Consider the following 15,046-nt stretch of genomic DNA (forward strand, 5'->3'; position numbering starts at 1 on the left):
GACTCCAATCAAGTTGTAGAAACATCTCAGGTTTGATCAATGGAAACGGGATGAACCTGAGCTCAATTTCGAGTCTCATAGCAAAGGGTCTGAATACTTATGTAAATCAGTTATTTCTGTTCTTAATTTTTATAAATTGTAAACATTTCCAATAACCTGTTTTCGCATTGTCATGGGGTATTGCGTGTAGGTTGATGCAGAATTTTTTTTTATGTAATACATTTTCGTATAAGGCTGTAACGTAACAAAATGTGGTAAAAGTCAATGGGTCTAAAGACTTTCGAATGCACTGTATTTCAACACAGGACAGTTACTTCAAGCCAAAAATCCTGGTTGCCTGGATCTTCCAGCAAGACAATAACTCCAAGGACAAAATCCACAAAGAAATGGTTCATTGATCACAAAATCAAAATTTTTCAATGGTCATCTCATTCTCCAGACTTGAATCCCAGTCCATAAGCACAGACAAAGGATATCAACGATCTGGGAAATGTATGGCGGAATGATCTAAGATCATATGTTTTCCAATCTCATAAAATCTTTTGGAAAAAGGCTCAACGTCATTATTCTTGCGAAGTTATGTATTAAAACAGGGGTGCCAATAATTCTTTGACAATCTCTTTAAACAACATTTGCTTAACAATTCACATAATAAGTTGCATGGAATCACTTTGTGTGCAATAATAGTGTTTAACATTTTTGAATTAATACCTAATCTCTGTACTTCACACATTTAATTATCTCTAAGGTCACTCAGTCGAGCAGTGAATTTCAAACACCGATTCAACCACAAAGACCAGGGAGGTTTTCCAATGCCTCACAAATGAGAGCACTTATTGGTAGATACATAAAAAAATGTTATCCCTTTGGGCATGGTGAAGTTATTTATTACACATTGATGGTGTATCAGTTCACCCAGTCACTACAAACTCAGTTGCCAGAGAGGTAGGAAGCCACTCAGCGATTTCACCATAATAACCAATGGTGACTTTAAACCAGGTACAGAGTTAATGACTGTGATAGGAAAAACTGAGGATGGATCAACAACATTCTACTTACTCCACAATACTAATCAAATTGATAGTTAAAAGAAGGCCTGTACAGAATAAAAAATATTCCAAAACATGCATCCTGTTTGCAGCAACTTACTACAGTAATACTGCAAAAAAAATGTGGCAAAGCAATTCACTTTGTATTAAAAAATAAAGTGTTGTGTTTGGGGCAAATCCAATACAACATTACTGAGTACCACTCTCCATATTTTCTAGCATGGTGGTGGCAGCATCATGTTATGGGGATGCTTGTAATTATGAAGGAATGGAGCTAATCCTAGAAGAGAACCTGGTTGTCTGCTTTCCATCAGACACTGCGATACGAATTCACCTTTCAGCAGGACAATAACCAAAAATGCAAGGCCAAATCTATTGAGTTGCTTACCAAGAAGACCGTGAATGTAACTGAATGGCCAAGTTAAAGTTTTGACTTAAAAAATGAAAATGGTTGTTTAGCAATGATCACCAACAAATTTGACAAAGCTTGAAGAATTTTTTAAAGAATAATGGGAAAATCTTGGTCAATCCAGGTGTGTAAAGCTTTTAGAGACTTACCCAGAAAGACTCCGCTGTAATGACAGTTAAATCCATTTTAATCCCACGTTGTAACACAACGTAATGTTGAAAAAGTCAAGGGGCGTTAATACTTTGAAGGCACTGTATGACATCCCAAATGGCACCCTATTACCAACATGGTGCTCTACTTTTGACCAGAGCCCTATGGTTATATTGCTGTGGTAAAACTCAACGTGCAGGCCAGTACAGTAGAGCATTTTCCTATTGATCAGTGTCAGGAGTGGATTGGTCTATGTACTCACGCTACACTAAGACTACACTGCACTCCTGTTTCAGACAGAACCAAAGGTCCAGTGCCTTCCACTTATATTGGCACCCTTGGTAAATATGAGCAAAACAGGCTATAAAATAAATGTATTTGCTGTTTTATCCTCTTGGTCTTTCACTCAAAATATTCACAAAAAATCTCATCTTTAATTTAAGTAAAATGATTGAAAAAAATGTATGTGAAATAAATTCAATAAAAAAAATTATCCAAAACATGTGTGCCACAATTATTGGCACCCCTAGAAATTCTTATGAGAAAAATCTAACTGAAGTATATTCCCATTCATATTTTACATTTTTTAAGTTCACCTGAGTGTTTAGGAATACTTAAGTGGTAAGCCATGACTTCCTGTTTCACTGGGGTATAAATATGAGGTGACATACAGGCCAAGTTCCCATGGTCAACCATTACTATGGGAAAGACCTGAGAATACAGTAATGATGTGCGACAAAAGTTTGTTGAGCTGCGCAAATCAGGAAATGGCTATGAGAAAATAGCTCAACGGTTGAAAATGCCTATTTTCACTGTCAGGACAATAATTAAAAAGTTTAAAGCAACTGGTGATGTTAACAATCGGACTGGAAGAGGACGTGTGTCCAATATTGAACCCACACACAGTGAGGAAGATCGTTCAAGTGGTCAAAACATCTCCAAGGATCACAGCTGGAGAATTGCAGATGTTATTTGCGTATTGGGGTCAGAAAGTCTCCAACTACAATCAGACGCCACCTACAGTGGGGAGAACAAGTATTTGATACACTGCCGATTTGGCAGGTTTTCCTACTTACAAAGCATGACGAGGTCTGTAATTTTTATCATAGGTACACTTCAACTGTGAGAGACGGAATCTAAAACAAAAATCCAGAAAATCACATTGTATGATTTTTAAGTAATTCATTTGCATTTTATTGCATGACATAAGTATTTGATCACCTACCAACCAGTAAGAATTCCGGCTCTCACAGACCTGTTAGTTTTTCTTTAAGAAGCCCTCCTGTTCTCCACTCATTACCTGTATTAACTGCACCTGTTTGAACTCGTTACCTTTATAAAAGACACCTGTCCACACACTCAATCAAACAGACGCCAACCTCTCCACAATGGCCAAGACCAGAGAGCTGTGTAAGGACATCAGGGATAAAATTGTAGACCTGCACAAGGCTGGGATGGGCTACAGGACAATAGGCAAGCAGCTTGGTGAGAAGGCAACAACTGTTGGCGCAATTATTAGAAAATGGAAGAAGTTCAAGATGACGTCAATCACCCTCGGTCTGGGACTCCATGCAAGATCTCACCTCGTGGGGCATCAATGATCATGAGGAAGGTGAGGGATCAGCCCAGAACTACACGGCAGGACCTGGTCAATGACCTGAAGAGAGCTGGGACCACAGGCTCAAAGAAAACCATTAGTAACACATTACGCCGTCATGGATTAAAATCCTGCAGCGCACGCAAGGTCCCCCTGCTCAAGCCAGCGCATGTCTAGGCCCGTCTGAAGTTAGCCAATGACCATCTGGATGATCCAGAGGAGTTATGGGAGAAGGTCATGTGGTCTGATGAGACAAAAATAAACTCCACTCGCTGTGTTTGGAGGAAGAAGAAGAAGGATGAGTACAACCCCAAGAACACCATCCCAACCGTGAAGCATGGAGGTGAAAACATCATTCTTTGGGGATGCTTTTCTGCAAAGGGGACAGGATGACTGCACCGTATTGAGGGGAGGATGGATGGGGCCATGTATCGCGAGATCTTGGCCAACAACCTCCTTCCCTCAGTAAGAGCATTGAAGATGGGTCGTGGCTGGGTCTTCCAGCATGACAACGACCCGAAACACACAACCAGGGCAACTAAGGAGTGGCTCCGTAAGAAGCATCTCAAGGTCCTGGAGTGGCCTAGCCAGTCTCCAGACCTGAACCCAATAGAAAATATTTGGAGGGAGCTGAAAGTCTGTATTGCCCAGCGACAGCCCCGAAACCTGAAGGATCTGGAGAAGGTCTGTATGGAGGAGTGGGCCAAAATCCCTGCTGCAGTGTGTGCAAACCTGGTCAAGAACTACAGGAAACGTATGATCTCTGTAATTGCAAACAAAGGTTTCTGGACCAAATATTAAGTTCTGCTTTTCTGATGTATCAAATACTTATGTCATGCAATAAAATGCAAATTAATAACTTAAAAATCATACAATGTAATTTTTCTGGATTTTTGTTTTAGATTCCGTCTCTCACAGTTGAAGTGTACCTATCATAAAAATGACAGACCTCTACATGCTTTGTAAGTAGGAAACACTGCCGATTTTGCAGGTTATCAAATACTTGTTCTCCCCACTGTACGTAACCACAAGTTGTTTGGGAGGGTTGCCATAAAAAAAAGCCTTTGCTGTCATCAAACAACAAACTCATGCCTACAGTTTGCCAAACGTTACTGGAACTTTCAATAGGACCAGGTTCTATTGTCAGATGAGACCAACATAGAGCTTTTTGGAAACAAACACCAGAGGTGGGTTTGGCGTAGACAGAAAGATCTCAATGCAGAAAAGTACCTCATCCTCACTGAGGTATGGTGGTGGATCTTTTATGTTGTGGGCATGTTTTTCTTCCAAAGCCCCTGGACAACTTGTTAGGATACATTTGAAGTCGGAAGTTTACATACACTTAGGTTGGAGTCATTAAAACTTGTTTTTCAACAACTCCACAAATTTCTTGTTAACAAACTATAGTTTTGGCAAGTCGGTTAGGACATCTACTTTGTGCATGACACAAGTCCTTTTTCCTACAATTGTTTACAGACAGATTATTTCACTTATAATTCACTGTATCACAATTCCAGTGGGTCAGAGGTATCCATACACTAAGTTGGTTGTTCCTTTAAACGGCTTGGAAAATTCCAGAAAATTATGTCATGGCTTTAGAAGCTTCTGATGGGTAAATTGACATTATTTGAGTCAATTGGAGGTGTACCTGTAGATGTATTTCAAGGCCTACCTTCACACTCAGTGACTCTTTGCTTGACATCATGGGAAAATCAAAAGAAATTAGCTAAGACCTCAGAAAAACATTGTAGACCTCCACAAGTCTGGTTCATCCTTGGGAGCAATTTCCAAACGCCTGAAGGTACCACGTTCATCTGTACAAACAATAGTACGCAAGTATAAACACCATGGGACCATGCAGCCATCATACCACTCAGGAAGGAGACGCGTTCTGTCTCCTAGAGATGAACATACTTGGTGCGAAAAGTGCAAATCAATCCCAGAACAACAGCAAAGGACCTTGTGAAGATGCTGGAGGAAATAGGTGCAGAAGTATCTATATCCACAGTAAAACGAGTCGTATATCGACATAACCTGAAAGGCCACTCAGCAAGGAAGAAGCCACTTCTCCAAAAACGGCATAAAAAAGCCAGACTACGGGTTTGCAACTGCACATGGGGACAAAGATTGTACTTTTTGGAGAAATGTTCTCTGTTCTGATGAAACAAAACTATAACTGTTTGGCCATAATGACCATTGTTATGTTTGGAAAAAGGGGGAGGCTTGCAAGCCGAAGAACACCATCCCAACCGTGAAGCACGGGGCTGGCAGCATCATGTTGTGGGGGTGCTTTGCTGCAGGAGGGACTGGTGCACTTCACAAAATAGACGGCATCATCAGGAAAGAAAATGATGTGAATATATTGAAGCAACATCTCAAGACATCAGTCAGGAAGTTAAAGCTTGTTCGCAAATGGGTCTTCCAAATGGACAATGACCCCAAGCATACTTCCAAAGTTGTGGCAAAATGGCTTAAGGACAACAAAGCCAAGGTATTGGAGTGGCCATCACAAAGCCCTGACCTCAATCCTATAGAAGATTTGTGGGCAGAACTGAAAAAGTGTGTGCGAGCAAGGAGGCCTACAAACCTGACTCAGTTACACTAGCTCTGTCAGGAGGAGTGGGCCAAAATTCACAACTTATTGTGGGAAGCTTGTGGAAGGCTACCTAAAACTTTTGACCCAAGTTAAACAATTTAATGACAATGCTACCAAATACTAATTGCGTGTATGTAAACTTCTGACCCACTGGGAATGTGATCGAAAGAAATAAAAGCTGAAATGAAATCATTCTCTCTGCTATTATTCTGACATTTCACATTCTTAAAATAAAGTGGTGATCCTAGCTGACCTAAGACATGGAATTTTTACTAGGATTAAATGTCAGGAATTGTGAAAAACTGAGTTTAAATGTATTTGGCTAAGGTGTATGTAAACTTCCGACTCCAACTGTACATAGTATCATGGACTCTATCAAGTAGCAGCAGATATTAAATTAAAACTTTACTGCCTCTGCTAGGAAGCTTAAACTGGGCCTTGGTTGGAACTTCCAGCAGGACAATGATCCAAAGCACACATCAAAATCAACACAAAAATGGTTCACTGACCACAGAATCAAGGTTTTGCCATGGCCATCCCAGTCCCATGGCATAAACCCCATAGAAAACCTGAGGGATGAGCTGAAGAGAGCCCACAAGCGTGGACCTGGGAATCTGAAGGATCTGGAGAGATTCTGTATGGTGGAATGGTCTCAGATCCCTTGCCATGTGTTCTCCAACCTCATTACTCATTATAGGAGAAGACTCAGAGCTGTTATCTCGGCAAAGAGAGGTTACACAAAGTATTGAATGAAGGGGTGGCAATAATTGTGGCACGCACATATTTGAGAAATATTTGTTTCATGTTAAGAATTTATTTTTTCTTTCAATTATTTTACTTGAATTAAAAGTTAGATTTTTGTGAATATTTAGATTTTTTTTACAGCTTGTTTTGCTCATTTTTACCAAGGGTGCCAATATTAGTGGGCACTGTATCATGGCTGTACTCTGTTCAGGTCAGACACTGAATAAATGTGTGTGTGTGTGTGTGTGTGTTATTTAAATATAATCTATGAATGGGATAGACCAGAGTTTTATGAGGCTGTTTTATAGGTGAGCTCACAAGAAGAGGAGTGTGTCTATCATTGACTCTCTCATCTGTCCATCTCTCGCTCCTTCAGTCTGAGTCCAGGATGTTCAATAACGGTCTGGAGGACTGCTCCTCCCCCACAGAGAAGCTGGCCCGGAAGGAGTCTCTCAAGGTAACTCATCACTCCCTGGCCGGGAAGGGGTCGCAGAGAGGGGATGTCTTGCAGGAAAAATATTGATGGGCATTTTAAGATGCTTGGGGGAAAATATTTAGATTTGCATATATTTAGATCAGCGTTTCCCAATTGGTTTCTCTGGGATGCCTAGGTCAGCACATTTTGATTGCAGCCATGCATTAGCGCACCTGATTCAACTAATGAGAGCTGTGTGATTAGTTGAATAAGCCTAGTTTGTACAGGGCTGGAATGTGAATGTGCTGTGTCCACAAGGAATGGATTGGAAGACGTGTATCTGCCTAACATACAACTACTAATGAAAAGGAATCGAGGTTGCGTCTGTAATTCACAGAATGGGATATCGCCCCCTTTTTTTATTATCATTAGTTAACGTACACTGCTGCCCTAACTAGAGGCACATAATAAATACAAGTCTGCCTGTGTGTATGTATGACTTGTTTTGACTGTACCTCCCCCTAGTGAGTATCTGACTACTTGTTTTGTCTTGTTCATTTGCAAGTCACAAAACAATGAGTCATACTAAAGATTCCGTCTGTGTGTGCTGCAGGTCCAGAAGAAGAATTACAGACAGGAGAAGAAGCGGGCAGCCAAAGAACTGTCAAGCGCTCTGAAGGACCCCAGTGTTGTCATCACGGCTAACTGGCTAAAGGTAATTTGGGAAAATCTCCTCACCCACTGTTGCTTTCCAAGGATGTTTTTTTCCTATATTACCATGACACATTAAAACGTGTCATACACACTGATAATGTAATAGTATTGAGGCCTCCTCCACTCTCACTCCTGGTAGATCCGTGGTTCGCTAAAGAGCTGGACCAAGCTGTGGTGTGCCCTGAAGCCGGGGGTCCTGCTGATCTATAAGACCCCTAAATCGGACCACTGGGTGGGCACCCTCCTGCTCAACGCGTGCAAGCTGATTGAGAGGCCCTCCAAGAAGGACGGCTTCTGCTTCAAGCTCTACCACCCGCTGGACAAGTCCATCTGGGCTGTCAAGGTCAGACACGGAGCTCTCATCAATGGCAGAGTATCTGGATTACTTTGTTATTATTGTCAGCTTCAAAATATTCCACATTTTCTTTTGTCTGTTAGTTTGTGTCTCATGACATGAGTGCATGGAGAGGTCCGGTTGGAAGTACGACTTCTGCTTTTGTGTTTGTGTACTTTACAAACGGCTTCTGTAGCATTTGTAATGCCACATTCTGGCTTCAGAACTCTTGGGTTGTGTTGTCTCATCTTGTTACAATTGTTGTATAATTATACTGAACAAAAATATGAAAGCAATATGCAACAATTTAAAAGATACAGTTCATATAAGGACATTTAAATAAATCAATTCATTAGGCCCTCATCTATGGATTTCACATGACTTGGTTGGGTTTCAGCCATGGGTGGGCCTGGGAGGGCATAGGCCCACCCAATGGGGAGCCGGGCCAAGCCAGTCAGAATGAGTTTTCCCTACAGAAGGGATTTATTGCAGACAGAAATACACCCTGGGCTGGCATGGTTACATGGTTACAATCGGTTGTGAGGCCGATTGGACGTACTACCAATTCTCTAAAAATGACGTTGGATGCAGCTTATGGTAGAGAAATGTACATAAAATACTCTGGCAACAGCTCTGGTGGACATTCCTGCAGTCAGCATGCCAATTGCACACTCCCTCAAAACTTGAGACATCTGTGGCATTGTGTTGTGTGATAAAACTGCACGTTTTAGTGGCCATTTATTGTCCCCAGCACAAGGTGCACATGTGTAATGATAATGTGTTTAATCAGCTTCTTGGTATGCCACACCTGTCAGGTGGATGGATTATCTTGACAAAGGATAAAATGCTCACTAACAGGGATGTTAACAAATTTGGGCACATCATTTTAATAAGCTTTTTGTGCGAATGGAACATTTCTGTGATCTTTTATTTCAGCTCATGAAACATGGTGCCAGCACTTTACATGTTGTGTTCATATTTTTGTTCACTGAACTTTATTCACAGCAGTATAAAGATTGTCCACATAGTGATACTATTAAGCATGAGGAAGTGTAATGTTAACCCCTCTGTCTTTGGTGTCCTAAGGGTCCTAAAGGGGAAAATGTTGGCTCCATCACCCAGCCTCTACCCAGCAACTACCTGATCTTCAGAGCTGCGTCAGAGTCTGACGGTGAGAAGTTCTTTTGCTTGCGTGTGTGCGTGCATGCTCGCCTTCACGCTATAATCAGAACACAACAACCCTAGTGGTATTAGAGCTGTGTCTGTCTGAGTGGCTGTACAATCGGTGTATGCGTGCAAGCACCTGTTGGTGTCTGACAACCTTTGAACCCTGACCCCCTCTCTCCACCCTAGGTCGGTGTTGGATGGATGCTCTGGAGCTAGCTCTGAGCTGCTCCAGCCTCTACAAGCTGACAGCTAAAGCAGGGAGAGATGGAGACCTCAGCACCTCCTCGGAGTCCTCCCATATACTACAGCTACTGCAGTCTACTGCCCTCACTGATGCTGAGCTACTACAGTAAGTAGCACATACATACTACTACAGCTACTGCAGTCGACTGCTCTCAGTAGCTATGTTTCCATTAACTTGTCCAGTGATTTTTGTTGTTGTTGTTGTTGACATTTATAAAGTTTGCATAGAAAATACATGTGACAATTGCCTGCTAGGGTGCATTTCCATTTTATTATCTTGTCTATAAAAACACCTGGACGTAATGAAGTCACATAAACATTATTTTTTTTAATGGCTAAAAACCTAGTGTTGAATAAAAATGTATTGGTTGAATTGTTTCCATTACCCATTTAGGCAAATTGCACATGAATACATTGTCTCAGGTAGCCCGTGAAAGCCAGCATGGACAGAATGCAATAATTGACTAATATTTCCCATATTCGAATAGTTCTCATGTGCCAACGTATCGCCAAGGTCCGTGCCATGTTTTTACATTTTTAAAATTGTATTTAATCTTTATTTAACTAGGCAAGTCAGTTAAGAACAAATTCTTATTTACAATGATGGCCTACCAAAAGACAAAAGGTCTCCTGTGGTGACGGGGATTAAAAATAAAATAAAAATATAGGACAAAACACACATCACGACAAGAGACCCCACAACACTACATAAAGAGTGACCCAAGATGACAACACAGCATGTTAGCAATACAACATGACAACAACATGGTAGCAAGACAACATGGTAGCAGCACAAAACATGGTACAAGCGTTATTGGGCACAGACAACAGCACATAAGGCAAGACGGTAGAGACAACAATACATCACGCGAAGCAGCCAGAACTGTCACCTGTAATAATTAGATGGAGAAACTTGCCAGCCAACCAGAATAGCAAGGGGACGCAATTCAGGCATTCTTGAAAGTCAGGACAATTCTTGTCCTGCAAAGAAAAAAAATGTATAATTGAAAAAAAGTATTATGCAAGCAGTAGGCACTTAGAATTAAATGTGGAGTGGAGCTTGTAGTTACATAATATACCTTCAAAAGTATTCGGCGAGCATCATTTATTTGAAAAAAACAGTTTACATCATCAGTTGTCGCACTTAAGAAAGTTCGCCAAAAGAAAAATCTACCCCTGTCGAATGGATAACATTGTTGTTGATCTTGAGAAAACGTAACCTAAATCTGTCAATGAAAACCCGCGTAGTGACACTGAGCTACTACAATGAGTAGCACATACACATGCACAGACGTAGGCAATGGTGGCTAGTGTTGCACGTTATACTGGCACTTAGGTACTTTTTCGATACTTAAAAACAAGTGGTTCGGTACTACAAGTTTTGTTATGTTCCGGTACTTCTGTCAGATGTGTTTCACGTGATTGAAAGGATCAAGTCTATCAGCACAGCCCCTTTATAGCACGAAGAGCAGTGCCCGCTCCACTTAATCATTTGTGGCTAGTGCTGTCTGATCTGCATTGTTAGCTTCCTAGTCATGCTGCGCAGAAGAGTTAACACACTTGAATAATGCAACACGGCATGTAGAAATGTCAAAACTTTTCATTACTGTTTGCAAAACAATGTCTATACAGACTAGAACACTTACAATGCAAGACGATACCGGTAGCTTCCAGCTTTAATTGAATGCTAACGTTCTTTGCTGGCTTACAGCTGAGTTCACTACCATAGTACTTTGTTTGTCATAATATGCAAAGCATAATGCAAAATATGCTGATTGTCACCAAAAACGTTAATTCACTTAATCTCCCTCGCCACCAAAACTAAATTTTGTCTCCCTTCCTCCCGTCTTGTTTCCACTAGATTCCACAGCCATATTCTGCCTTGCTAATGGCAGTATTACTTTCTTAAAGAGACAGCACACTCTTTTATAAAATAAGAGATTGCTTCTTCTATGCAAATGTTGTTGATCAGTACAATAAACTACAAACTCAGCATGCTACAATTTTGAAGATTTTACTGAGTTACAGTTCATGTAGGTAAATCAGTCAATTGAAATCATTTCATTAGACCCTAATCTATGGATTTCACATAACCGCGTAAACAGATATGCATCTGTTGGTCACATAAACCTTAATAAAAAGGTAGGGGTGAGGATCAGAAAACCAGTCAGTATCTAGTGTGACCACCATTTTGCCTCATGCAGCACGACACATCTCCTTCGCATAGAATTGATCAAGCTGTTGGTTGTGGACTGTGGAATGTTGTGACCATGCTCAATGGGTGACATGTCTGGTGACAATGCAGACCATGGAAGAACTGGGACATTTTCAGCTTCCAGGAGTTGTGTACAGGTCCTTGTGACATGGAGCTGTGCATTATCATGCTGAGACATGAGGTGATGGCGGCAGATTGGCACGACAATAGGTCTCAGGATCTCATCACGGTCCATTCAAATTGCCATCGATAAAATGCAATTGTGTTCATGGTCCGTAGCTTATGCCTGCCCATACCATAACTCCATTGCCGTGGGGAACTTTGTTTACAGTGTTGACATAAGCAAACCGCTCGCCCACACAAAGCCATACACACTGTCTGCCCTCTGCTCGGTACAGTTGAAACCGGGATTCAACCGTGATGAGCACAGCCAATCGCCATCAAAGTTGGTTTTGACTCCAACTGCAGTCAGACCCTGGTGAGGAGGATGAGCATGCAGATGAGCTTCCCTGAGACGATTTCTGACCGTTTGTGCAGAAATTCTTCAGTTGTGCAAACCCACAGTTTGATCAGCTGTCTGGGTGGCTGGTCTCAGGAGATCCCGTAGGTGAAGAAGCCGGATGTGGAGGTCCTGGGTTTGCATGGTTACACGTGGTCTGTGGTTGTGAGGCTGGTTGAACGTACTGCCAAATTCTCTAAAATGACGTTTGAAGCGGCTTACGGTAGAGAAATTAACGTTCAATCCACTGGCAACAGCTCGGGTGGACATTCCTGCAGTCATAATGTCATTTGCACGCTCCCTCAAAACTTGAGACATCTCTGGCATTGTGTGTGACTAAACTTCACAAGTGGCCTTTTATTTTCCCCAGCACAAGGTGCACCTGTGTAATGATCATGCTGTTTGATTAACTTCTTGATATTATCTTGGCAAAGGAGAAATGCTCGCTAACAGGGATGTAAACAAATTGATGCACAACATTTGAGAGAGAAGCTTTTTGTGCATATGGAACATTCCTTGATCTTTTTATTTCAGCTCATGAAACATGGGACCAACACTTTGCATGTTGTGTTTATATTTTTGTTCAGTGTAGTATGTTCTCTGAGCAGTTGCCATTAAAATAAGTCCTAAATGGAAGAGATTGTTTATCATCTGTATCCCCATGAAATCAGCTAAAACAAACTCAATAACTTAATGCATGCATTCACCTGTATTGTGAATAGACTTAGGCTACATCTTGATTTACAGTTTATCAATAGAGATGTACCATTCAAATAAATAATTACCATTGTTTTGTAGTTAGATTGGTCAAAACAAAGTCAAATTGATTGTATAATTGATTCATTACTGCATTATTGCGATCTCTAAAAAATGTACATACAAGTGTTCAAATCTAATTGTATTGAGCTCAAAAGATGCCCAACGATTGAACACAGCGCTGAGAGCAGTAGCTGAGTTTCTATCTGGATCAAGTGCCATTCTGTGTCTAATACGCCTTTTTTTTTTGTGGTATAGTTTTGGTATCGAGTATTGTGATAGTAAACCTGGTATCCAAGTCTAAATTCTGGTATCGTGAAAACACAACTGGTAGCGCAGTCAACAACATCTGCTTTATTTATTTCAACACAGATGTCTTATGTGATTTTGGCATGAACATAATTACCGTAATTTCCAGACTATAAGCCGCTACTTTTTTCCCAGGCTTTCAACCTCGCGGCTTAAACAATGACGCGGCTAATATATGGATTTTTCCCGCTTTCAATTTTTTTCCGTTTTTTGGCGGCATGGAGCTTTCATTAGACCAATGAAATTGCCGAACGGGTTAAGGTCAAACATCTTTTTTGTTTACTGTTTAGATTAAATCGAGCGCTCTCAAACTTCCCATCATTCTGATAACGGTAGTCATTTTGTCACCCTGATTCCTTGGGGTACAACAAAGTATTTGCAGCCACTCGACATCAGTGTAAATCGTGCATTTAAGGTGGCGCTCCGTGTTCAGTGGGAGGCTTGGATGACAAGTGGGGAGAAATCCTTCACTAAAACGGGCCGCATGCGAAGAGCAACTTATGGTCAAGTCTGCCAGTGGGTCCTGACAGCGTGGAGCATTGTCAAAAAATCCACTATCATCAACGGGTTTCGAAAGGCTGGACTGCTGCGTGTTGAAGAGGGCTCAGCGGGGGATTTGCCTCCGGATGAAAGTGACGAGAGCGACAATGAAAACGATCCAATATCGGATGAAGCAATTCTGAGGCTATTCAACTCCGACACCGAAGGAGATGGTTTCAGTGCACAGGAGGAGGAAGATAGTAACAAATGACTTTCTTGGTAGGTTACTGTTTACTGCTAATTTTAAATTTTTTGTTACATGTTGTGTTTCGTTAAAGCATATTTATTTTTGTTACGAGCCGTGTTTCGTTAAAGCCTATTTATTTTTGTTACAAGCCGTGTTTCGTCAAAGCCTGTGTAAAGTTCATTTGTTTCAATGTACCGGTAGGTACCTGCGGCTTATAGACATGTGCGGCTTATTTATGTTCAAAATAATAATTGTAAACAAATTCTGTGGGTGCGGCTTATATTCAGGTGCGCTTAATAGTCCGGAAATTACGGTATATGATATAGGATCCACATAAAGTGTATCAGCCTATGGAGTTGCTTTTAACATGTTAGCCCCAAGTTTTACACAGTATTTACTGAAATGTACAGTTGATACGCATGCCACAACACTACTGCATGTCAGGGCCTTTCTGTTTCTTATGTGGGGAATCCTAAGAGAGAGAACTAATTGTGACTGCAGGATCTGGTGCATGGTCCTTGCTCAATGACCAAAGTTTCTGGGTTTGTCCTTTCCAGGAGTCCCCTCTGATCATTGGGTGATTATCAGTATAGTCTTCCCAGGTGTTGAAAGCCGGAATCATAAGGATGTTGGAAAAATAACATCTCTGGGTTTCTGATCACCTTTGAGGAAATGAACTGCTGTTGTTGCAATAGCATCGTAAGGATTCTTAGTGCCCCCCTGCTATCTTGTTCATTTATTAAGGATAATCACTATATGTGTAATAAATCACTGCTTATTTAATGAAAACCTATCCAAAATATATTTTGTATCATTTAATTCTATGAGCCTCTGTTTGCCCATTAAAATACTTAGTCTGATTGTGTGGACTTTACGAAACACATTTGAAGATATTTACATACACAGCCCTGATTTGCTGATAGGATGGTCTATAGTCCACCCCCTTACCCAGATGAACAGTCATTTGGTCTATTTTAATCAGGTCATGATGTGGGCCAACGGTCCCATCCCAACTGAACAGGCTGAAATTCCAGCCATTTTTTTCAAACCGCTCTTACACAAAAATGGCATTATCGTTTTCACAATTTCAAATCAACATCAAATTTTATTTGTCACATGCAC

At 41.0% G+C, this 15,046-nt stretch overlaps 1 protein-coding gene across 4 annotated transcripts in view; it reads left to right on the top strand.

The window, feature by feature from the left end:
* Positions 1–15,046, top strand: part of osbpl5 (oxysterol binding protein-like 5) — a 117,968-nt gene that overhangs the window by 54,376 nt on the left and 48,546 nt on the right. For all 4 annotated transcript variants that reach the window (XM_029758494.1, XM_029758495.1, XM_029758496.1 and 1 more), the window contains 5 exons: positions 6,922–7,002; positions 7,574–7,675; positions 7,814–8,017; positions 9,095–9,179; positions 9,362–9,524. In XM_029758494.1, the coding sequence (XP_029614354.1) occupies positions 6,922–7,002; positions 7,574–7,675; positions 7,814–8,017; positions 9,095–9,179; positions 9,362–9,524 (635 nt within the window). The remainder of the gene's footprint in view (positions 1–6,921; positions 7,003–7,573; positions 7,676–7,813; positions 8,018–9,094; positions 9,180–9,361; positions 9,525–15,046) is intronic.

Source organism: Salmo trutta, chromosome 7, assembly GCF_901001165.1.
Source record: "Salmo trutta chromosome 7, fSalTru1.1, whole genome shotgun sequence".
Taxonomy (NCBI): domain Eukaryota; kingdom Metazoa; phylum Chordata; class Actinopteri; order Salmoniformes; family Salmonidae; genus Salmo; species Salmo trutta.